Source organism: Mustela nivalis (assembly GCF_964662115.1).
Source record: "Mustela nivalis genome assembly, chromosome: 17".
NCBI classification, from domain to species: domain Eukaryota; kingdom Metazoa; phylum Chordata; class Mammalia; order Carnivora; family Mustelidae; genus Mustela; species Mustela nivalis.
The window spans coordinates 60,212,235-60,235,782 of record NC_139036.1 but is presented as its reverse complement, the minus strand read 5'-3'; the positions used below and the strand labels follow the sequence as shown (position 1 = coordinate 60,235,782).

The 23,548-nt window shown below is 63.3% G+C and overlaps 2 protein-coding genes and 1 long non-coding RNA gene across 5 annotated transcripts in view; 1 reads left to right on the top strand and 2 right to left on the bottom strand.

Annotated features, from left to right (window-relative positions):
• The window catches only part of LOC309850933, a 1,194,231-nt gene that overhangs the window by 1,026,927 nt on the left and 143,756 nt on the right, over window positions 1-23,548 (bottom strand). The gene's annotated exons all lie outside the window — the stretch shown is intronic.
• On the bottom strand, window positions 1,283-17,569 carry SLC26A11 (solute carrier family 26 member 11). The gene is made up of 17 exons (XM_082705466.1): window positions 17,468-17,569; window positions 16,259-16,494; window positions 15,555-15,747; window positions 15,185-15,270; window positions 12,913-12,992; window positions 11,342-11,484; window positions 10,067-10,242; window positions 9,577-9,649; window positions 8,063-8,113; window positions 6,619-6,679; window positions 5,710-5,765; window positions 5,494-5,634; window positions 4,242-4,369; window positions 3,938-4,037; window positions 3,373-3,506; window positions 2,855-2,927; window positions 1,283-2,111 (listed from the first exon to the last, which is right to left on the bottom strand). Exons 2-17 carry the CDS (start codon window positions 16,490-16,492, stop codon window positions 2,020-2,022), a joined length of 1,821 nt encoding a protein of 606 aa, XP_082561592.1. The 5' UTR covers window positions 16,493-16,494; window positions 17,468-17,569; the 3' UTR covers window positions 1,283-2,019.
• SGSH (N-sulfoglucosamine sulfohydrolase) overlaps window positions 17,602-23,548 on the top strand; it is a 169,485-nt gene continuing 163,538 nt past the window's right edge. For 2 of the 3 annotated variants that reach the window (XR_014304498.1, XM_082705483.1), the window contains exons 1-7: window positions 17,623-17,763; window positions 18,656-18,816; window positions 20,149-20,254; window positions 20,499-20,649; window positions 20,982-21,138; window positions 21,508-21,589; window positions 22,563-22,766. Coding sequence is in view for 2 of the 3 variants with exons in the window: in XM_082705483.1 (XP_082561609.1) it covers window positions 17,667-17,763; window positions 18,656-18,816; window positions 20,149-20,254; window positions 20,499-20,649; window positions 20,982-21,138; window positions 21,508-21,589; window positions 22,563-22,766 (958 nt within the window). In the remaining variant the exon portion in view is untranslated. Of the gene's footprint in view, window positions 17,764-18,655; window positions 18,817-20,148; window positions 20,255-20,498; window positions 20,650-20,981; window positions 21,139-21,507; window positions 21,590-22,562; window positions 22,767-23,548 lie in introns of all 3 variants that reach the window. The other variant, XM_082705482.1, reaches the window with a different exon arrangement.

Below are 23,548 nucleotides of genomic sequence, written 5' to 3'. Positions count from 1 at the left end.
TGCCATTTGCGACAACATGGATGGAACTAGAGAGTATCATGCTTAGAGAAATAAGTCAAGCAGAGAAAGACAACTATCATATGATCTCCCTGATATGAGGAAGTGGTGATGCAACATGGGGGCTTAAGTGGGTAGGAGAAGAATCAATGAAACAAGATGGGATTGGGAGGGAGACAAACCATAAGTGACTCTTAATCTCACAAAACAAACTGAGGGTTGCTGGGGGGAGGGGAGTTGGGAGAAGGGGGGTAGGGTTATGGACATTGGGGAGGGTATGTGCTTTGGTGAGTGCTGTGAAGTGTGTAAACCTGGCGATTCAAAGACCTGTACCCCTGCGGATAAAAATACATGTTTATAAAAAAAAAAAAAAAAAAGGTTAGTAAATTGTAAGTTAATTTTAAACTTAACAAATGTGTAATTATACATATTAATATAAATTTAATATAAATTAATTTTGAGCCATAACTTAATTTTCACCTATATATATATGAATGCATCATTGAGAAACTAAACCACACGTAGACAGTTAAAATGAACAGAAGTCGTGTAATGTCAGCATGACTCCTCGTGTCAGTTGGATGTAGATCTTTCCAGGACTTTCCTTAAGCTCAGACAGACATCGCCACGTCAGTCACACAGACGCGTCTTCAGGACATCGCTCTGCAACCCTCTCTTTTTCCTCAAAAGTGGCAGCGAGCAGACGCAAGGCTCCGCCGGGTTCCCTCACCTGCCACACGGCCCTGCGGCCAAGGGGACACTGCTGGCTTTCACTTCCCGAAATCGCCGAGGCTGTGCTAACCATTCTCAGGTCCGCTCACGGCCGCGGCTCTGGGTGCAGACCCCAGAGGGCAGGGCCTGCCAGGGCGCGCGGATCTGCCCGCTCTGCCACCGGGGTGGTCTCTCGGTCCAAGAAGGGGCACGCTTGGCGTGGGGGCCCCGAACCACGGGACGGCTGCCCCACGGGGCCCTGGGGAGAGGCAGCCCAGAGCGCAGGGCTCTAGGACATGCTCGTTTGCACAGAGAGAGGGGCTGCTCGAGGTCAGGAAATCCAGATTCAGGGGTGGGGGTGGGTCAGGGGCCAGAACACGTCCTGCCAGGAACGCCGGGGAACTCCGTGGCGCCCGCCTACACGGCGAGTTCTTTTTCGAAGCCCCAGGGGCCTGACCTTCCTTGGCTGGGACGCTGGGGGCAGAAGGTGTCGACCCGCCGGGCGAGAGTTCACGTGCCGAGGCTCGGGGCGCCCGCTGTGACACAGACACGGAATAAAGCACATCGGAGATGCTACAGTCCATGTATTCTCAATTTATTATCACAAGGAGTAATTCACAGTGAGGACTGCACGGAACTGTGGTCACAGAGCACCACGTACGCCATGACCCCGTCCACACGCGGCTGGGAGCACAGGCCCGCGCGCTGACACGGACGAGCACGCGCACCGCGGGGACGGGCCTGGGCGACCACCAAAGTGGACAGGGGGGTGGTTTCCAGTACACTTTACAATAAGCATTTACGGTTTTTACAAAAACAACAAAGCTCTTGCTTTTTTAATTTAAAAAACACTGACAACAAAATTCCTTGTCACAGACACGTTACGTCATTTGGCACATCTCGGTTTCCTTCCCAAGAACAGCGCAGATGCCGCCACCCAGACTGGAACCCGCCTCGGCGCTGCCCGACCCCGCCGCCCCGGAACCGGGAAGGGGCTGGGGCGTGAAGACCCGGTCCCCCAACCAGGTGGAAATCCTTCCCCCCTCCACTGGGCCAGTCGTTCCAGAAGGCTCTTTGCAAACTGTCCTTCAGGAAAAGGTTCATGCCCAGGAACAGAGGGAGACGACTTTCCAGTCACCCCGAATGAAGCGCGCGAGTCCCACCGTGCATCCCGATGCGCAGCTCCCTCCTCCCCCGGGGGTCACCTGTGCAGAGCCCGGACCGAGGCATTCATAGGGCGGCATCCGGCATCACAGCACCCAGAACCTTCTGTGGGACTCCCCAGGCATCAGATGGGCACCAGCCCCCCCCTCAGGCCTTCAGCAGGGCGACCTTGTGCTCCGGAACGGAGTCCTCGCCAACGTTGTACGACTGGGTCCCCGGCTCTTGAAGCAGGCTCTTCTCTGCAGAAAATACAAGGTTCCCAAGCTCAAAAGAGACCAAAGGGAGGAAGGGCCACGTCCCAGGACGGGATGAAGGTGGCGCATCCGAGTCCTGGGTCACAGGGAGTTGGGTGCCCCTGGCCGGCACTCCCAGCCCAGGCAGCTTCCACCTAAGTCCCTGGCAGCGCCTCATCACTGTCCACGCCCAGATGACCCTTCCTTAGGGCCAAGTGGTCCCCTGGCACGGTCAGGCCACATCTCCCATCTCCTGTGGGTCAGCGCCTAAGCTGCTCCCAGCAACGACACCCCGTTAAGCCCCAGAAATCAGACACAGACCAAGTCCTTCAATCCCAGTTACGTGAGATTCTAGAACAGGCAGAACTGACCCCGGGGGAGGGAACGGAACAGTGGCTGCCCCCAGTGGGGGTCACGAGGACGGACTGACGGCACTTTCCGGAATGATGGAAGTGGTGCACATCTCATCAGTGCACACCTGGCCGTACCCACCGGTCAGACCTCCAGCCGCACACGAGGTGCATGTGTCCACAGGGTACACGTCACGCGTCATTAACCCCCCCCCCCGAGATACCTCCCAGAACAGGGGGGCCTGCCCTCCGCTTCACGCACGATGCCCCTGCCCCCACGCTCGCACTAGGCCGCCCCACCCTCCGGAGCTGTCTCTGTCCCGCGGTCCTGCCCCCGATCCCGCGGGCGGTGGGCCACGTGGCCGCGGCTCTCTCTCCAGGGGCTCTGCCGACACCCACCTGCCTCTTCCAGGGTAGAGAAGTACTGGAGACCCTTCAGGTCAGCGGACAGCAGGACACGGAGGACAGGAACCTGCGGGGCAGAGAAACTCTAACTCCAGGCGGGGGGGGGGGGGGCAGGGCCGCTGCTGCCCACAGGCACAGATGGGCCGGCCCCCAGGCCCAGCACCACGGCGCGTCACAGCCTGGCCTAGCCTCCCGGCAGACACAACTTCACCTCCGCGCCGGAGGACAGAGAGAAGAAACTGGCTTTCCACCGCGCTAGAAGTGGGAGGCTGTTTACATTCTCACTCAGGAAAACCACGGAGACCAGCTCTGCAAACCCGACAGCGAAGGTGACACTCGGGAGTGAGCTCTGGAGCCAACGGGCCCAGCGACCTCGCTGCAGGACCGCGGGCAGGTGGGACATGGGACCTCGGGTAGCTGCTCGGGGCCCCGGCGCAGGGATGGTAACAAGGCCCTCACGGGCAGGCGTGGGGCGGGACAGAAGCCCGGCCAGCGCCGCTGACGCCGCCCACCTGCAGGCCGACGAGGGCGAGGGTGACGCCGCGCCTGTGGAAGTCCCCCAGCAGCTCCTCGAGCCCCAGCACCACGGTGGAGTCGACGCTGCAGACGTGCGAGCACTCCAGGATGGCAGAGCGCGGGGGCGACACTGCGGAGACGGGGCCGCTGGTCACAAGGGGCGGGGCGGCTGCGGGAGGCCCTGGCCCGGGGCGGGGGCACGGCGAGGCCACAGGGGGCTCCGTCCCCAGCGGACAGCGGGCAGGCAGGACCCCAGACAACAGCTGTCTGGAGTCCACAGTGATTCCCCTTGGGAACAAACAGGTCCCTTTTCTCCCCTAAATCCCAATGCCCCGGATGAAAGGCTGGGTCTTTAGGAACCGAGACTGGGAACAGCCTGCCCTGCTGCATGCAGACGGCAAGCACCGGCTCGGCGCTGCCCTGAGGGAGCCTCCCGGATGCAGGAGCGGGAGGGTCGCCCCAGAGCTGAGACAAGGCTCGGGTCCTGCGGCAGCAGACTGGGGTGCGGAGACATGGGCGGCAGCAGGGCACGAACGCACCCTCCCCACTCTGCCCGCATACCTTCCAGGGCCTGGGTGATGATCGCCTCCCGGAGGGCCTCCACCGCGGGGAACTGCAGGCCGCTGGCCGGCTGCAGGACCAGCACCGGGCCCTCTGACACCTGGGGACAGGGGACAGAGCGAGGGGAGGCACATCCGAGCTGGCAGCTGGGCTAGGGCGGCCCAACCAGGCAGGAGCCCCCAACCCACGCCCCTGGGAGTGGGGGAGCACAGGGCAGACAAGCTGGCGCATGAGAAGTCGGCACCTTCACCCAGGCCGCTGAGGCCACAGATCCCTCTCACGGGGAGAACGGCTGGGCTGGTACCTGCATCTTGGGTCTGGCCACGGAGTGCAGCAGGATCAGCACAGACACCAGGGTCCCGGCCAGGATGCCGTACTGGACCTCCCAGAAGCAGAACAGGAACGTCACACAGAGGGGCAGCAAGTCCAGCCCTGGAAGAGAGCCGTCCGGCTGGCTGAAGCCCCCGGGGGACCCCCTGACACCGCTCACAGGCCACGTGGGCTCAGAGGCCTGTCAGCCCAGCCCCTCCCAGCCTGGTGGAGGGGCCAAGACCTGAGGGCCTGGCCCAAGCCCCTGCCCTCTGGGAGCCCATCCACAGTGCACATTTGTCAGGGGCCTGATGATGGGACTTGGGGATGGGGCCAGGCCCAGGACGCTGGGGGCCAGGGAGGCCTTGCGACCTCCCAGAGGTCACGTGGCTGACCCTGGGCAACCAGTGACTTCTCTGAGCCGCAGGACAAGGTATCCTGGTACAAAAGGCTTGGGTGGGGGTACTTGGGGGTTCACCCAGGACTTGACCTTGACATGCATCACACAGACGAGGCCCCCCCCCTCCCGGGGCCTCGGTGCGGGCAGGAAGCATCAGCTGTTGAGGCCACCCAGGCGCCCACGGAGGCACAGCAGCGCCCGTCTCGGGGCTGTCCCAGGGACGTGTGGGCTGAGAACCACCTAGAACCACCACCTCCCTCAGCTGGTGACTCCGGGGGGGCCGACCGCAGAGAAGCCCACGAGCCCCATCCCTCCCCCAGAACAGACACTTGCTCCAGGGAAGGCCCTGCAGGCGCGGAGGGTCCCGATCACTGTGACTGGCCCGGGAGCTGGGACTGCTCTGTCGGGACAGGCCGGTCACCCTGGAAGTCTCCCGTTGTCCCCCCGCTGGACCAGGCTTGGGGCTGGGAAAGGAGCAGCCGGCGAGGAGAGAGAGGAGCGGAGAAGGCAGGGAGGGGTGCGGGAGGGAGAGGAGGGAGCGAGGAGGCAGGGAGGGGTACAGGAGAGGCGGGGAGGGGAGGAGGTTTGGGGGAGGCGGGAGGGGGGGGAGCAGCGGGTACCCTGTTAGTTGCAGGCTCGCTCAGCACCTCACGGAGCTGGTCTGGGGCTCCTGGTGGCCTGCGGGGCTGAAGGCCGCCTTGACCCACGGCCGGCAGCAGGACCACGTCCCAGGACAAAGCCCGCCCAGCTCCAGCCCGCCCAGCTCCAGCCCGACCGCCTGGGTCGGCAAAGGCCGTGGGGGAAGAACCCGGGACGCGTGTGCGCGAGGCAGGCGAGGGCACCGTACTCTTCACGCGCCACAGCGTCCCGAAGACCCTGGTGTCGAACAGCGGGGCCACAGCCATGATGATGACGGCCGCCAGCGCGGACTTGGGGATGTAGTAGAACCACGAGGTCAGGTAGTCCAGCGACAGCAGCACCAGGACGCCTGTGGGGACACGGGGTGCCCGTGACCTCCAGCCCCGCCCCCCGCACGCAGTCCGGGCACAAGGGGGGTGCTCACCTGTCACCAGGCCCCCTGCCGGGGTGCACACCCCCGACTGGGCGTTCACAGCCGTCCTGGAAGGCAACAGAGGCCGTGAGTGGCTGCAGGAGCCCGGAAGAGCAGGGAGGCCAGTCTCCCGGGACAGGAGCGCCTGCCAGGGGACGTCGCGGCCCTGCGGACACTGGTGCTGGCCTCGGCGCACTGCTCGTGCAGCAGGAGTAGGTGAAAAGTTTTATGACAAGGGAACAGAGCTTTTATCCCACAAAGTGGCCCCCGGCCCTGCTGTACACACTCCCCACGTAACGTCTGGTAACTCTGACGTGGGCCCCGCTATGATGCCTGTTTGCAAGGGGGACACTGAGGATGCCCTGGGGCCCCTGGGATGCAGGGCTGTGGGGGTGTCGGGGGGCCTGGTACTCAGACAGGGTGGGGCCAGCGGGTCCAGGGATCTGGGCCCTGCAGGCTGAGGTGTCCACGCCCTCTCGGCCCCACGTCACCCTCTGCCTCGCGAGGGGCCCTCAGTGGCACTGCGCTTGTGGACGCTTGTGCGTGACCCTCCCCTCCTTCTGCAGGCAGAGGGCAGTGCTTCCTGACCCCACTTCCTTTATTTAGGAAGGCGCCCTCCAGGACACACACAGAGCACGGCCACGGGCTGCGAACATTTTAGGAGTAAACCACCGGGCCATCAGAGAAAACCACGTGAGATCAGGAAGGGCGGCAGAGCGGACCCCCTCCTGCCTGCCACGGGTGCCGCTGATCTAGAGACGCAGCTGCCGGCGGGCTGGCCTCGGCCCCAGAGGACAACAAAGTGGGATCGAGATGTGGGCAAGGACCGGGCAGCTCTTTGAGGTGGACACGGACCCTCGGGCCTGGGCTGGGACCACCCCCCCTCCCGAAGCACAGAGAAGGAAGGACACGGTCACTCACCGTCCAAAGCTGCCGGTGACCGGGTAGGAAGAGACGAGGGAGCCCAGCACGTTGGTGAGGCCTGGGAAGAAAGCCGGAGGAAGAGGTTTACCCAGGAGAGAGAAGGGTTTAACATAGACGGGGGGGTAGAGAAAAGGAGACCCCAAACCAGGGAGAAAACAGAGGACAGAAGGCCAGAGAAGTCACCCGGGGACCTACGTCTGTGTCTGTGTGTCTGTCTCGGGGAAGGGAAGACAAACCAAGATCTTTGCCAAATTCACGGACCCTCCCTTTAACGTAACTCTGGCCCCAGCCCTGCCCGGTAAGCTGAACACCTTTCCCCACTTCCCCCTCCCCAGGAGGGGCCGAGCACACTTAAGGCTGCCCAGAGGCCGGCTGCCCAGCCGCCGCACCCCACGAGTGCCTCCAGGCCACACTCTTCTCGTGAGATGACCAGCTGGGGCAGAAGGTCATGGTTAACAAGCGGTCCGCCCCTGTGGCGCTGACCCAGCCCCACCGACGGAACCTGGCTGGGCACCAGGACCGGAGAGAATCAGCCCACATTCAGCGCAGACAGCCCCACCGGCATGTGGCTCAGCCTGGCACCTTCACAAAGACCACGGGGGGTCGCAGGGAGCAAGCCAGTCCTGGCCAACCGCACCTTGCCAGCCACCGGGGTGACGCCCGCCAGCACGGGCTCAGAGATGAGCGCCCCCACAGCTCCTGTGACCCATCCTGGGGCTCCATGCCCTCCGCTGTCGGGAAACCCAGCAGCTCCGGTCCAAACTGCTGCCATAAGGGAGGGGCCGGGGTGGGGCGGGGGACGGGGGGACGGGGCAGGTCCCCGTGGACTCTGCCGGGAAGGCACCTGGTGCCGCTGCCCGCTCTGAACCGCGCCCACCTCACCAGGAGCAGGAAGGAAAGGCAGAGAGGCCTGGTGCCCACAAAATCAAACAGTCATGATAGCAGAAATGAACACGCACGTCACACCCTCACAATGAATCACTAGAGAGGCTGGATTCATGCAGACAACACCGGGATGCCACGCACAGACAGTCCACGCTGGGGCCTCCGCGAGTCTTCATGGAGCTGCCTGCCGGCCTGGAGGGAGGCCCTGGGGCGGTGGGCCTGGGCAATCAAGTCCAGCAAGTCCCACCTGGCCACGTTCCTCAGCGATCTGACCCCGGGGGGACATTCTGAGCGTTCCTTGACAGAACAAGGCTACAGCCCTCGGGGCTGGGCACAGAGCCAGCGCTGGACAAGCTGCGGCCAGCAGGGACACCACAGGTGACCCGCCTGCTCCCAGCGATCGTTTAAGGGTGAATCAACGCAAGCCTTTTAAAGGGCCCAACTCGGGGCCAGCTCTGCTCCTTGGACCTCACCGCTACCACCCCCGGGACCTGCGCGGCTCAGGCAGACACAGAGACGCACACTGGGCCTCAGAGAGCCGCCGCGGGGCGCTTACCGATGGCCAGCAGCTCCTGGTTGGAGTCGACACGGTAACCACCTTGAGAAGCTACAGACAAAGGACAATAAAAACATTGTCACTAGACACCTGTCACCGCTGAGCAAACATTCATGGAATGAAGCCCTCACATTCCGAGAAAGGGCAAGGCTGGGAACGCTGTAGGCGTCGCGGGCCACTCTCTGTCCCGACAACTCGGCGCCTATCGTCGCCGGAAGCTGGCATGGGGACCCGTGAACGCGTGAGCAAGACCACGTTCCAGGGACACCACCTTCTGTAAACATGGAGACACCAATTCACGCGCTTCTCGTACGTCACAAAATCCTGATCTTCTTTGGAAACTCTTTCAAACGTTTAAAAACATAAAAACCGCCCTTGGGCCGCGGGCTGTGGGTCTCCAGCCCCGGTTCCAGAGAACAAGCAGCTTCCACGGTCGGACACGATGTCCAGTGACTTCAGAAGAAAACCGCTTCAAAGCCCCAAGTGGCATAAACGCTATGAGGTACAGAATCCAGAGGGCCCCGAAGCCCCCCGCCCCGGGGAAAATCATCGGAAAAACAGAAACTGCGCAAGGCAGATCTGATCGGCCCGCGCGGCGGGTCAGGGGGCAGCCGCTGGGGGCTAGTGTGACAAGCCCGCGAACGCCCATCACGCCCGCGTCTCCAGGAGGACGGGAGACTCGAGCCGCGGGCACAGGCAGACCCGGTCTACAGGGCTGCAGCCATGTATGTGCTGTTCACTGGGTTCATCTCCAGAACTGACCCACAGCCCAGGAACACGGGCACGTGACCATCACAGCACCCAAGGAACGAGTCAGCCACGTGCACAGCATGAAGCCGGAGGCCCCGCAGACCCGAGGGAGGAGCCGCGCAGGGACGAGCAGGCTCCGGAGAAATCCGAGGTCTGCGAGTCAGTGGGCATTTAGGCAGATTATTGCGTCCCGGCACCCTAGGGGCGAGGAGGGCTCAGGCGTGCTCCGCCAGCTGGGAAGAGCACACCGCTAGGTTTTTAGGAATTTGGGGAACCTGTCAGACACAGCCCTTACCATCTATTAGGCGAAAACTTTCAAAGACATAAGTCATATAAAAAATAAAGAAAAACTTAAACCTCATCCCTTCCTGAGCTACTACGTTTTACCACGACCCACGAAGCTATTTAACCCCCCGTGTCCAGTGGGTGGAGGCTGTGGCGTCTGTCCCGAGATGAGACCGTTCCGGCCCCGCCGTCCGCTGGGACGGGTGGGGAACATGCTGACGCCATGGGAAAGGCGACGGCGAGACCCGGGCCCTTCTCCTCCCGGGCAGCAGCAGAGCGACCATCACACACGTTACCAGCCACTGCCGGATGGCGGTTTTCGTCATACACGCATTTCTACTACACTGTTAAATACATGAGCACGCGTTCCTTCGATTAAAAACTCAAGCTGTTAAAAACCAAAGCGGATAAAAGCAAGCAAGAGGGCAGGCCGGCAAGGCCAGGACACCACCGGGGGGCCGGGACGGCGGGCAGCTTACCGAAGGACTTGGCCACCGCGATGCTCTCCAGGAGACCTATGAGGGGCACCACGGCCAGCCCAGCCCCCATGTCCTGAGGGGAGAGGGGACAGCAGCTGAGCCTCCGGGGAAGGTGAGGAGGGGCCGGCCAGGCAGTGACCCGCCAAGGCCAGCACAGGCTTGTCACATCTGACCTGAGGCCGAGCTTCAGCTGCAGGGCTGGGAGCTCACCCTCCGGGCCGGACGCAAAGCAGAGTACCGACCGCATCCCTGCTCTGCCGGGCCCACAGCGCGAGGAGCACCCTGGGCTCAGGCCAGAACACCAAACGTGGCGTCCCTTGAGGTCCTGCCGTCAGGACCCTTTGGTGCCTGTCACTGCACCCAGAGGTGCCCCATCCCAGGGACTCAGCGGTCCCAGCTGGGCTTGGAGCTCCTCGTTACAAGGTGCAGACCCAGGCCCGGAGACCACCGCAGCTCCGCCCAGCAGGCCTGGCTCCCCCTCTCCACCCACCTGCACCATCTCGGTGAAGGAAACTGTCCCGTTGGCCGTGGTCACGGAGAAGGGCGGAATCTGGACGGGAGGGAGCCCCTCGGCAGTCTGCCCCGTTAGAATGAAAGGCTGGTATCCGGTCACCTCAAAGGAGTACGCGACCAGGGCGGCAAAGGAGACCACCAGCGCGTTGCGGCCTAGGACAGAAGGAGACCTGCCGGTGAAACCTGGCTCCTCTGGGCGACGGGGCAGTACATACACGCGAGGAAGCACGACACCCGTCCCCAGCCACCACCACCCCCGACACTCCAGCCAGGAAAGGCCGCACACACCAGCGACCGAGGGGCAGGCAGGGACAGGGGAGGGTCCGGCAAACACCAGAGGATGGAGCAAGTCCGCGGCGACACACACGGCTACCTGTGTCATCGACGGGTCACCCCGGGTCCCACCTCTCGGCTCCCGCCCCAGTGGTGCTGGCTGTTTGCCTTTTTATTTTTTTGAAGGTTTTATTTATTTGAGAGAGAGGCGAGGGCGTGTGCGCATGACCGAGCTGGGGGTGTGGAGGTGGGGGGCGCGGAGGTGGAAGGAGCGAGCGAGAGAATCCCAAGGAGACTCCCCACTGAGCACGGGGCCTGACGTGGGGCTCGATCCCACCACCCTGAGAGCAGGACCTGAACCAAAACCAAGAGTTGGAGGCTTAACCGACCGAGCCACCCAGGTGCCCCCATGCTGGCTTCTTAAATGGGGGGGATATACCTCTCCCCAGAATCAGACCCCATTACCCAGCGAGCTCTCAAAAGGCTACATCACAGCCTCATCACTGACGTTGTCGTTGGGACAACAGCTTCAGCAGCTTACAACCTTCCAGGATGGAAACCCAGGCTCAGCCCCACATGGCTCAACCCGCCCCATGTGGTCTGCGTGTTTTCTCCATCAGGGACTGGCCAGGGCTTCCCGGCCTCACACCGGGATGTTCTGAACCAGCTCATCCTTCGCCAAGGCAGGCCGTGCCCCGCAGGCGTTCGCTGGCCTCCCTGGCCTCCCCCACCAGGTGCCTGCGACAGCCCCATCCGGGAGTCTCAACCAGAAATGCCTCCGGACACGGCAAAGGTCCCTGGGAGTTGAGATCGGCCAGGCTCGAGCATACTGCACGTCGCTCTCCACCCGGGCTGGGGCTCGGAGCCCGCTGGCAAGCTTCAGTACCCCGGTGCCCGGATCACACCCGGACCAGGGACGGCAGAACCTCGCGGGTGCGGCTCCGGTGCGCAGGACAGCCGCGGCCAGAAGCCCGCTCACCTGTGGTGGCCGTCCAAACCAGCCCGTGGCTGAGCCGCACGCCCGGGGGCATCTCGGGGTGCACGGGGGGCATGTGGTCCCGCATCAGCTTCAGCACCAGCAGCAGCAGCACGCACACCAGCCCCAGCACGGCATCACCTGCCCTGCGGATGGACACAGGTCACACCCTGGCCGGCCCCGGGCACACACCTCCGCCCTCCCGTCGCCTCTTCTGCCGGAAGACCTTTTCTCCCGATGGCGCTCCTCGCTCTTCCCTAAGCCACACGCATCCCCGTTCTACATCGCAGCTTTATTCAACACTCAGTGACACGCGGGCCTGGGAGTCAAAGCCCCGAACGCGACGGTGGTAGGACTAGGGGCTCATATTAACAGCCACGTAGCCCTGTGGCCACAGGTGCTGAGTCTGTTCCGGAAGGTTCATGTTTCACAGCCCGGCTCTCTGGCCTGTCAGTCTCGATTCCCCTGCCCCCACCCCCGCCCCACAGCTAGGAGGACCTGGTCTGCATGTCCTGGGCCAGGGAGCCCCGGGTTCAGCTGGATTCAGCCCCGGGAAGCCTTGCAGCCGGTCAGAAGTGGAGGAAAGGGCAGTGGGTCACAGGTGTCCCCGCTCCCTCCCAGCAGCTCCCCTGAGACCACGGCGACCTCTTGCTCGTCCGGCCACCGAGGCGTCCTGGCTTCTGGCGGGGCCCCTCTGGGAGCATCTCCTGTCTGCTCTTCATCTGAGGAAGGCGCACGAGTGGCGGTCCGGCTCTCATCCCCTCTCCCTGCACGTTCTGTCTGCACCTGCCTCCCCTGCGCCGTGTGCTCTCCTCACTGCGCTACAAACCTTCAGAGACACCCCGGCTCTTCCTCTGCACAGGGCCCTCCCCCACCTACCACCCACGGAATCTGCGTGCAGGGGCCCCGCGGACCGGCTCCTGACCCTGTCAGAGCTTCCGAACCTCGGGTGTGCGCCCCCACTCCCTGGGGCCCTGTCAAGCCCTGACTGATGCAGCAGGGCTGCCCGCGGCTGAGACTGCGTTTCTAACCCGCTCCTCGGACTCAGACTGCGTTTCTAACCCGCTCCTCGGACTCAGACTGCGTTTCTAACCCGCTCCTCGGACTGAGACTGCGTTTCTAACCCGCTCCTCGGACTGAGACTATTTCTAACCCGCTCCTCGGACTGAGACTGCGTTTCTAACCCGCTCCTCGGACTGAGACTGTGTTTCTAACCCGCTCCTCGGACTGAGACTGTTTCTAACCCGCTCCTCTGACTCAGACTGCGTTTCTAACCCACTCCTCGGACTCAGACTGCGTTTCTAACCCGCTCCTCGGACTGAGACTGTTTCTAACCCACTCCTCGGACTCAGACTGCGTTTCTAACCCGCTCCTCGGACTGAGACTGTTTCTAACCCACTCCTCGGACTCAGACTGCGTTTCTAACCTGCTCCTCGACTGCTGGTGCTGCTCTGGGACCCAGTCTGGGCGGCCGGGCCCCAGGGGACTGGGATGCATGCCAGCTGGTGGGGGAACGGGGTGGGGTCTGGGAGAGGCTCCAGAGGGAATCGAGGGACCGCACGGCCGGCAGGTACCTGATCTCTCCGACCTTGCGGAACGTCTGATACACTTGCAGGAAAAACTGCCTCGGGATATCCTGCAGTCCCAGGAGGTTCTGTCCAAACACAGAAGGAGTGAGACAACCTTCCCCTGCAGCATCTCAGCACATCTCGGCCCCCTTCCGGGGCACAACCCACGGCTCCCTGGGAACCATCTGCCCATTCCCAAAGCTCCCAGGGGCAGGAGATCAGAATTATCCTCCAACGAAAAGGCATTTCACATTCACAGTCAACGACACTTCTTGGTGAATAATTCTCTGTTGTGAAAAAATCAGCCTAAGTCATCTAAAAAGGAGAGACCAGGACATCCCTGTCCTGGTCCACGGTCCAGGTCACTGTGCCTGCCCCATGGGCCCCACTGCCCTTGGCACGCCCCGCACCCCCTTGCCACTGGTCTGAGGCCCACCTGCCGGGTACTGCTCCCCTAGAGGGAAAATCAGGTGAAGCTTTGGGCAGAACCACCAGGGGCTCAGAGGGCCTCCAGGCAAGGGACACAAGCAGACAGGGTCCTTGGAGGGGAAAAGGGGCTCTCCTCTGTGTTTTAATTCTTTATCCCACTTGAGAATGGGTGTGGAGTGTTAGCAGGATGCTTGAGGCCCAGACACCCCCAGAGTCAGATTCCAAGATCCCAAAACCCATTGTGCATGAGCCTGAACGGGGACAGACTCCAGGGTGGAAGCACTGGATTCTGGGACCCAGGGAGCTCCTGCCAGGGCAGGTCAGGAGAACCTGTGATTCCTGACCCCCACCCTGGCCCAAGGCTCTCAGATGGCTGTTGTGACTTAGTCAAGATGTTAAAGACTTAAGAGACCTAGCGTTGCCAACCACCCGTACACAAAGAAGCTACCTTCTTCTATATGTTCTAACTGCAAAGGACACTGTTTCAGAGTAAAAGACAGATTATCCCATTAAGCAGCACCCGCCAGGCTCACCCTAACACACGTGCACACGCCACACGCACACGTCCGCCGCACCTAAGGGCTTCCCTCCTCTCTCCGCACAGGTAATGATGGGCCTGCCTCGCAGGGGCATCAGGACAACCCAAGGCAAGGGAGGGTCTAGCCCAGCATCCGGCATCACAGGAGCACAGAGAAGGTCCGCCCCTTTCCTCTGGCTCGCCAGGGAGGCTGTGCGGGGCCAGCCCTGACCACGCGAGGCATGCCTCAGCGAGGGAGTGCAGACAGCAGGTCCTGAGATGGGGCAGGCCATCGCCTGCACACCTGGCACCACTCCGCTCTGCACAGCTCCCTGAGCACTCACCTACTTCTGCACAGAGCACGGGGCTGGCCAGCTGCAAAGCAAAACCACCCCTGTGCTTTGGGACCTCAACCCCCAGTGAAAAGAAAACAGTCGCTGGTGATAACTAGTTCCGGGATTTCTTACAAATTCTCCTTAGAGATTTTACTTATTTATTCAGAGACAGAAAGACAGAGAAAAAGTGCGAGTAGGGGGAGGGGCAAAGGGAGACGGAGAGAGAACCCCAAGCAGACTCCGTGCTCAGCATGAAGCCCGATGCGGCTCAATCCCCGGACCCTGAGATCACAAACTGAGCTGAAATCAGGAGTCGGACGCTTCACCGACTGAGCCACCCAGGTGCCCCCCCCCCGTTCGGTATTTCCCAGATGCCAAGTCTCCTTACGTTTCTGTTTCTAACACCACCTGTAAGAGAGCACCTGGCTGGCTTAGTCATGAAGCATCTGACTTCGGCTCAGGTCGTGGTTTCAGGGTCCTGGGATCGAGTCCGGCGTCAAGCTCCACGCCCGGCCGGGAGTCTGCTTCTCCCTCTCTCTCTGCCCCCCTCCCTCCTCTTGTACTTGCTCGCTCTCTCAAATAAATAAAATCTTAAAGGAAAAATACTGAACAAAATGGAGAAAAAAACATTAAAATGAAATCCAGCTAAATGAGCACTAGCACGGGAGGACCAACTTGATCGTCAACATGTCGACGGCCCGAGGCCGCGCTGGCCGGGGGATAGGGAAGGCAGCAGAACCGAATCGCCCTGTGAGCACACTGGCCCCAAAACCCCAACAGGGGCGAGGCTGTCGCTGCCGGTCACCCCAATAACCTGTTGTACTGTCCCACCAGCACGCAGCATCTCCCCGGAGGGCTGCCGGGATCTGTGGAGACCCACGGGAGCACCTTATGGTCTGAGGTTTGGAAGAGCAACCCGTCAACTGGCCCGCACAGAGGGAAGCCAGCCCCCGTCCCGCGACCCAGGAGGGGCCTGGCTGCCAACCAGCGTGCCTACCTTGATCTGCCCGAAGCCAATGGTGACAGTGGCAGCGGAGGTGAAGCCTTTGATGACGGGGTAGGAGATGAAGTCCAGCAGGAAGCCTGGCGGCCGAGAGGGGATACTGAGCTGGCGGCCCCAGCTCTGCCCAGTCCCAGCAGACGTGGGTGGGGGTGGGCTGGGAGAGGTGGTTTGGTGGGAGTGCGGTTGGGGACAGGTGGGCCACACACCCTGCTTGGACTGGTCTAGACGGTGGGGAAGGGAGGCTAGGGTCTGAAGCCCTGGGCTCACAGGCACAGGGCAGGTAAAGAAGGGAAGGCCGAAAGCCAAGGCCTCTCCAGGAGGCAGGTGCCTGGTAGCCCCGGGCAGGAAGGTCTGAAAGTCTCACCCAAGTGCAGGAAGCCCATGGCTAGTTGGATGCAGCCGGACAGGAAGGCGAGCAGCACAGCGTAGGCGGGCTCGTGGAAAGTGTAGAAGGAGACCAGAAGGGACAAGATGGCCGTGGGACCCAGCGTCACATCCCGGGAGGTGCCCAAGAAGAAATACACGAAGCATCCCATGAAGGCAGAGTAGAGGCCATACTGGGGGGGGGGGGTGGGGAGACAGCACTAAGCATCGAGGTGGCACACAGGGGGCCCCCAGTGTCCCGGGGGGAGATGTCTGAGCACAGGGTCTGTGGGGGCCGTCCCGAGGTGGGCACAGCAGCGCACACAGAGCAAAGCGCTCACCCTCCGTGAACACGGTGTGGACCCGCAGCGACCAGGGGCCTCTCTCTACCTGCACCCAGCTGGGTGTCAGCAGGGACACAAGGGCCAGGGCGCTTGCTCAGTCTGTGAGCCTAAGAAAGTGCTCTTGAGACCACAGTGAGTCGTCCTGCCCAGATAGAACCAGCTCAGTTATAATTATGACAAGAGCAGTGACCGGCCAGCACCTGCCCAAAGGCCATCACGAGCTACAGACCATACACCGAGATTTCTGGGGCCCCACGGGGCTGGGTCCTGGCTGCCTGCTTGTCTGCAGCGGAGAGAATACATTCCCACCTGCTTCCGGGCAGCGGCTGCAGTGGGGGTGGGGCAGGGGCAGAGATCTCACCTGGGGCGGGAGTCCAGCCACCTCCGCATAGGCCAGCGCCTGGGGAACCACCGTGAGCCCGACCGAGAGGCCCGCGACCAAGTCCATCTTCAGCCACCGCAGCGAGTAGTAGGGCAGCCAGGCCAGGATGGGCAGCCGCCTCTGCACCGCCGCCAGGGAGCAGCAGCGGGTCTGGGGGGCCATGCCGGCACTGGACGGCCGGGCCTGACCCAACGCCTTCACAGAGGAGGGCATGCCTGGGGGCAACAGGACCAGCGCTCAGGGTCTGGGCTTGGTGGGATGTAGCAGCGGAGCGGGGTCTGGGGCCCCGGGAGAGGCACAGGGGTCTCCCGAGGGGTCTGAGCCCCAGGGATTAAACACGCCCTTTCGCTGCTCTGAAAGGCACCCACACCTGGGCACGAAGGGACCGTAAGAATAGCTGTCGCCCCCCACCCCGGCGCCAGCTCACTGCTCCCCCTGAATCCCACCTGCCCCAGCCGCGGCTCCCGGCTGTCCACGGACCGCGGCCAGAAAAAGGCGATACACGATTTCTCCGTGAGAAGCGCAATCGCTAATTAGACCCCGTCTCCCCCCCCCCGCCCCCCAGATAATTTAACTCTTTCTCCTCCCCACGGATTTAACCCGGAGCAGCGCGAGGAGCGGCAGGTCCACGGGGGCTCCCTCGCCCCGCGGGGTGGGGGCTGCCGCCGCCCCGGGCGCCCCCGGCGAGCCCCGCGCACAGGGCCGGCTCCACCCTCCACGGCGGGCTGCGGCGCGGGCGGTGCGGGTCTCCCAGCCCGAGACCGCGCCCACCCCCCACCTGTGGCTCTCTCGTCCCGCAGGAGCGCCCCGGGACTGAGCGGGCGCGGGGACAGCGTCCGAGCGCGCCACAGCCTCTCGGGTCCCGACCCACAGCCGCGCGCGGAGCCGGCCCCAGACCGCCCCGCACCCCCCACCCCGCCCCAGTGCTGGACGCAGCCCCCTCCCACCCACGAAGACGCTTGCCCCGGACCCGCGGTCTCCGGTGGGGACCCCGCGCCGCCTGACCGCTCCGGCAAGGCCGAGGACGGCGGGGACCGGGGGGGACGCCGTGGGGAAGGGTCCCGCAGGAGGAGCCCGCCCCCTCGGGCCCCGCGCCGCCCCGACGACCCCGGCCCGTCCCCCGAAGCTCGCCTTCTCCGCCCCGGGGCCCGGGCGCCGGGCGCCGCTCCCCGCCCGCCGCGGACTCACCCGGCGCCGCAGCTCGGGGTCTCCGGGCGCCGCCGCAGCGGGGTCCGCAGAAACCGCAGAGGGAGGGGGAGGGAGGAGAGAGGGGGCGGAGCCCGGAGCGCACGTGACCCCCGGGGCGGGACCTGGCGCGCGCGTGACCACCGGGGGGCGGGGCGGTCGCGCACGTGACCGGGGGCGGGGCGGGGCCGGAGCGGCCGCCATGCACCGCCGAGGGCCGGCCTCCGGGCTGCTGCTGCTGACCCTGGTCGTCTGCTGCTGGCACCGGGCGCGTCCCCGGAACGTGCTGCTGCTCCTCGGTGAGTGCGTCGCCGCCGCCCGTCCGGCGAGCCCTGCGCCCCTTCGCGTCTGCGCCTGCGCTCCCCGCTGACCCGGCCGGTTCGCGGCCGCCTTGCGGAGGGAGGCAGGGGCGGCCTCGCCCACCGCGGGTCCCGCCGGCCTCCAGCACCCCCGTGCGGCCTCCGCCCTGACCCCCACCCCACGCTGCCCAGCTCGGCGGGGCCTCGGCGCGGGAGCCTGGGCGGCTCTCCGGAGCTCAGCGGGGTACAGCCCTAGAGGGGCTGCCGCGAGGGGCGGGTGCCCAAGTCCGCAGGGACGGCTGCGTGCGGGGCGGCCCGCGCCCCTCCCCTGCCCCGGGGAGCCCTGCAGGTTTGTTTGCAGACGCGGGAGCGCTGTGCTCCGATTCTGGCTGAAAAGCGCAGCCCCCCGCCCCACCACGCCCTCTCCCCTAACCGCAGCCCTTCCTCCAAATCACAAGTTCCCCGGGCGCCCTGCTCTTCACGAGACTTAGTGCCCAGGGTCCGGCTGTCACAAGGCAGCCCTGTTCTTTCCTCTTTTGAGGTCTGGCGTTCTGCCAGACTCACTCTTTCTGATTAACTTTGTGGTCTCCAAGCAGGCCTGTCCGCTGATTGTAGCATGAAACAGTTCTCCCCGACTCCCATCGGCTCCTCCTTGCTGGGGACACGGGTGCAGAAACCCGGCCTCCTGTGGCCACAGCGGAGCTGGGACCCCAGGGTCCTGCCCACTTCCTAACAGGGCTGCCTGAGTACCATGTCCTCGGGGTGCCCGTTCCTCTGGACATCCATCCCAAGCAGCTGTCATGCCGTCTTGGTCGTGCCCACCTGGGTATGCCGCTTGCATGGGCTTCCCTGGCCCAGGCCGCCCCGGCCTCAGCGTCTCTGCCTTCCTCAGCGGACGACGGAGGCTTCGAGAGCGGCGCCTACAACAACAGTGCCATCAGCACCCCGCACCTGGATGCCCTGGCCCGCCGCAGCCTGACCTTCCGCAATGCCTTCACCTCGGTCAGCAGCTGCTCCCCCAGCAGAGCCAGCCTGCTCACCGGCCTGCCGCAGGTGAGGGCCGCGGGGGGAGCAGGAGGAGGACATGGGAGAGGGAGTACCCCTCCCTGACCGCTGCTGGGACGTTCTCTTCCCCGCCGCCCGAGCCCTGGCTCCCCTGTTCCGTGTGACTGTGAGCGGAGCACTATTTGTGCACCTCGATCGTCTCACCCTGTAGGTGGGCTCGTGATAACACCTTGTTCGTGGGATCGTTACGGGTGGGCCAAGCTCCTACTTCATACGTAAAGCGCCCAGGAAGGCAGGAAGGTGTCTGACACGCTCTCGCCCAGTGTTGACTCGTGTTACAGTATCGCTCAGGAGCCCGAGTGCCGGGAAGAGCTGCGCTTCCCCCGTGTGTTGTGCTAGGACACGCACAGCGCAGAACTCACCCTTTCACTCCTCTGTGAGCGTCCCCGTCTCTCACGCTGTGGTGTAGCTGTGGTCCATCAGTCCATCTCCAGAGCTTCCTCATCTTCCCAAACGAAAGCGGGGTGTCCGTCAACACTGCTCCTCACCCCCTCCCCCAGCCCTGGCGGCCGCTCCTCCCCTGTCCGTGTCTCTGAACCTGGTCACTCCAGTATCTCATGTAAGTGGAGTCCCGCAGTATGTGTCCTTTTGTGACGGCCTTTCTGCCCTGAGAGTGGTGCTCTCCAGGTCCCCCCAGGCCGTAGCACAGAAGAGCCCGCCTTCTCGCAGCTGAAAGGCCTGACCGCGTTCTGTCGTATGGATATGGCCCGTGTTGTGCACCAGTGCCCCTGTCCCTGGACACTTAGGTGGCTCCTGCCCGTGACGATGATGAATAGTGTTGCTGTGAACAGGGGACACGTTGTCTCATGACCTCGTCTCATGGCGAGCCGCTGTGTCCTGCATGTCCCCATCCGAGTCTGATGCCCACGTGGAGAGGCAAGCTGTGACCATTGCCCAGCACCCCCTAGTCCCCTGAAGGCTCCTCAGGCCGCCGTGGGCCACAGGAGTGAGGACAGGGCTGCCCCATCTCACCTTAAGTCTTTTTTTAGTCTGACTTTGTGATGTGTCGACTGTATTTTTGGTGCTGTTAAAAATGCAGTTAATCGAGGTCTGGTGCTTTTTCTTCCCGCTGTGATGTGCACCCATGACCAAAGAGCTGGCAAGTACAGGTAGACAGGATGAAAAGAAAGGCCCCCCGTTATCACGGGTGCGCTTTCCCACTCTGTTTCCTGCCGCTGGTGAAGGGCGGGTGGGGCTGGGGGAGGCGGTGGCCTCTCTGGGGGTGCTGGCTGCTGGGGCTCTGGGGGGGCCTGGGAAGGGGCGGGCTCAGAGAGCGGGAGTGGGCGGGGCGGGCCCAGCCTCAAGGGCGTCCCCCCGCAGCATCAGAACGGGATGTACGGCCTGCACCAGGACCCCCACCACTTCAACTCCTTCGACGAGGTGCAGAGCCTGCCGCAGCTGCTCAGCCGAGCCGGCGTTCGCACGGGTGAGCAGCCTCGTGCCGCCGTGGGAATGGGTCCCGGCGGCGAGACCTGGTCCTGAGCCGCCCTCCGCCCCACGTCTCATCCTCAGAGCACCCCACAGCCGGGGCCTTCTCCCTGGGCCCTGGGTCTGTGCGAACAGGGGCCTGCGCTGACCTCATAGAGGCCACTCCAGGGCACGGGGCTTGGGGGTGGAGGAGGGCAGTGGGATGCCGTGGGGACCTGGCAGGCCTGTGTCCCCACTTCCAGGCATCATTGGGAAGAAGCACGTAGGGCCGAAGACGGTGTACCCTTTCGACTTTGCGTACACGGAGGAGAATAGCTCAGTCCTCCAGGTGGGACGGAACATCACCAGAATTAAGCTGCTGGTCCGGAAGTTCCTGCAGACTCGGGATGACAGGTGTGAGGGGGCCCCGTCCCCTCGCTCACACGGCCAGATCTCTGGGCAGTGAACCTGTGATGCACATCCCAGAGTCTTTAGTTGGGATCTTTGGAGGCCCCAGGTAGAGGAGGGAGCGGGGGGGGGGGGGGGAGAAGGCTCCAGAAACTCAAGTTAAAAGGAAAGGAGGCATGGCGAAGTTGAGGCGGACGCTCCCAGGGAGACTTCCAGTTCCAGAGGAGTGAGCAGTGCTGCGGCCTGTGCCCTCCTAAAGGTCGGGGCTCTCCAGAGTAGAAAGCCAGGTGGCACGTCTGCCGGCTGACCTCGGCACTCAAGCGCCCCTCTCTGGGCAGGCCCTTCTTCCTCTACGTCGCCTTCCATGACCCTCACCGCTGTGGGCACTCGCAGCCCCAGTACGGGGCCTTCTGTGAGAAGTTTGGCAACGGCGAGCGCGGCATGGGGCAGATCCCAGACTGGACCCCGCGGACCTACGACCCACGGGACGTGGTGGTAGGAGAGAGGCCTTTGCAGTATCTCCCAGATGCTCGCGTGCCCTCCTTCTCCGTCTCTTAAATCCGAGGGCTTGACCGCCCTGGCCCCGGGTGTGTGATTTTGAGCACCTTTAAGAGGAGACTCCGTGACTCACTGGATCCGGGTTCCCGTCTGCAGAGCCGGGAGAGGGAGGGGTCGGGATGTGGAGTGACGTGTCCAGGAGCAGGGACGTCCTGGGCTCAAACGTGCATTGGTGGAGGGTGGTCTTGGGCCCTGGGAGGAAGGTTGGCTCCCTGGTGTCCTGCCCCAGTTCAAGGACCCGCCACCCACACCCCCGGCCCGTCTGCCTGTTTCTAGCCCTGACCCCGCACCCACACGCCCCTCCAGGTGCCGTACTTTGTCCCGGACACTCCCGCGGCCCGAGCTGACCTGGCGGCTCAGTACAGCACCATCGGCCGCATGGACCAGGGTGGGTTCGAGGAGCCCGGGCGGTGGGGTATGCCACAGTGTGGACCCCCGTCCCAGACCAGAGCTCTGAAGTCACTGTGTCAACAGGACCGTGTCCCCCCGCAGGCCCTAGGGGACAGGACAGTCCTGCCTCTTTCCAGCATCGGGTGGCCCCAGGCGTTCCTGGGCTCCATGCCACAACCTCCCATCTCTGCCCGTCTTCACACAGCCTCTTGCACGTCTCTCAGTGCTGCTTTTTTTTTTTTTAAGATTTTATTTATTTACTTGACAGAGAGAGAGATCACAAGCAGGCAGAGAGGCAGGCAGAGGGAGAGGGGGAAGCAGGCTCCCTACTGAACAGAGAGCCCAATGCGGGACTCGATCCCAGGACCCCTAGCCCCCGACCTAAGCCCAGGGCAGAGGCTTAACCCACTGAGCCACCCACACGCCCCGATCTCAGTGCTTCTTCTATAAGGACACTTGTCATAGGATCTAGGGTCCTCCTGGCCACGTCGAGATGATCTCCTTCAGATCCTTGATGACTGCATCTGCAAAGACCCTTTCTTCAAACAGGGTCATGTTCCCAGGTTCCTGAGGGTTTATCTTTGCGGGGACCACCGTTCAGCCCCCACAAGAGGTTGGAACCTTTATAGCGTCCCTGTTGGTCCCGTGAGTGAATGTTGACCTAGAGAGGGAGCAGGCATAGGAGTCCTGTCTTCCAGCCACCACCAATACTGCCCTGGTTATCCCCATGGGACAGGCCTGAAATTCCAGAAAACAAAACAAAGCCAGCGTCCGGCTGGTAGCGGCTGCGTAGGACGGCATGGGCGTGCTAAGGGACGGCCGGTGCCCCTGCCTGCTGCAGGACTCGGTGCCGGGTGGGACAGCAGGGGGCAGGGCCCAGCAGCCGGAGGAGGAAATGTGTGAACCACGCACATGCCCAGCCCCGCGTGCCCGGCTGTGGCTGAGCTCTGCTGCCCCCTCTGCACTCCCAGGGGTTGGACTCGTGCTCCAGGAGCTGCGCACGGCAGGTGTCCTGAATGACACCCTAGTGATCTTCACGTCCGACAACGGGATCCCCTTCCCCAGCGGCAGGACCAACCTGTACTGGCCGGGCACAGCCGAACCCTTGCTGGTGTCGTCCCCAGAGCACACGAAGCGCTGGGGTCAGGTCAGCGAGGCCTACGTGAGCCTCTTAGGTACGACTCTGCTGCTCACACAGGGGCAGGGGAGGGGGAGGTGAAAATTTGGGGGCATCACCAAGTCTGGACAGTGCTCACTCCGCTGCCTTACGTGGTTCCCACACCACCTGGGCAAGGAAGGGACGGCCACCCATTCCACAGATGCAGTCCGGAGGATCAGAGAGGGCAGGGCAGCTGCCCGCTGTCACACAGCTTGTGAGCACCGAGCTAGGATTTTAGCTTGGGTCTCGGTCTTTGAGGCTGTTGCTCCTCCCATGGGCCCACAGGTGAGTGTCACACCGTCACACCTGCACACAGAGCTTGTTAACACCCGCCCACACACACCCAAGGCCCCGCCCCCAGAGTGTCTGACACTGTGGATCTGGGGTGGGGCCTGAGAATTCACATTTCTGACAAGTTCCCGGGTGGTGCTGATGCTGCCGGCCCCACGCCACCCCCGCTTTGAGGGGTCAGGGCAGCAGGGCCCGCATCTCCCTATATCTCCAAAGCACAAGTCAGGGAGCCCTGTGGCCACAGCACAGGGCAGGAACCCACGAGCCCCCCCGTGGGGGCTTCCTTACTGATCTAGAGGATTCTGGTACGATCCTAAATATCGCCAAGCGGGGGCCTCTTGTTAAAGGCGCTGTGTCCTAGAGGGCCAAGATGACTGTGCCAGGTGTGGGACCTAGTGCAGCTCCTCCCTGTTGGTGATCCTGCGTGCGAGGCGGCCCAGCAGCATTGCAGAATGGCTTGGGCGTCAGAGCGGCTTGGGGGCTGGAGGGCCACGGTACTGAGACACA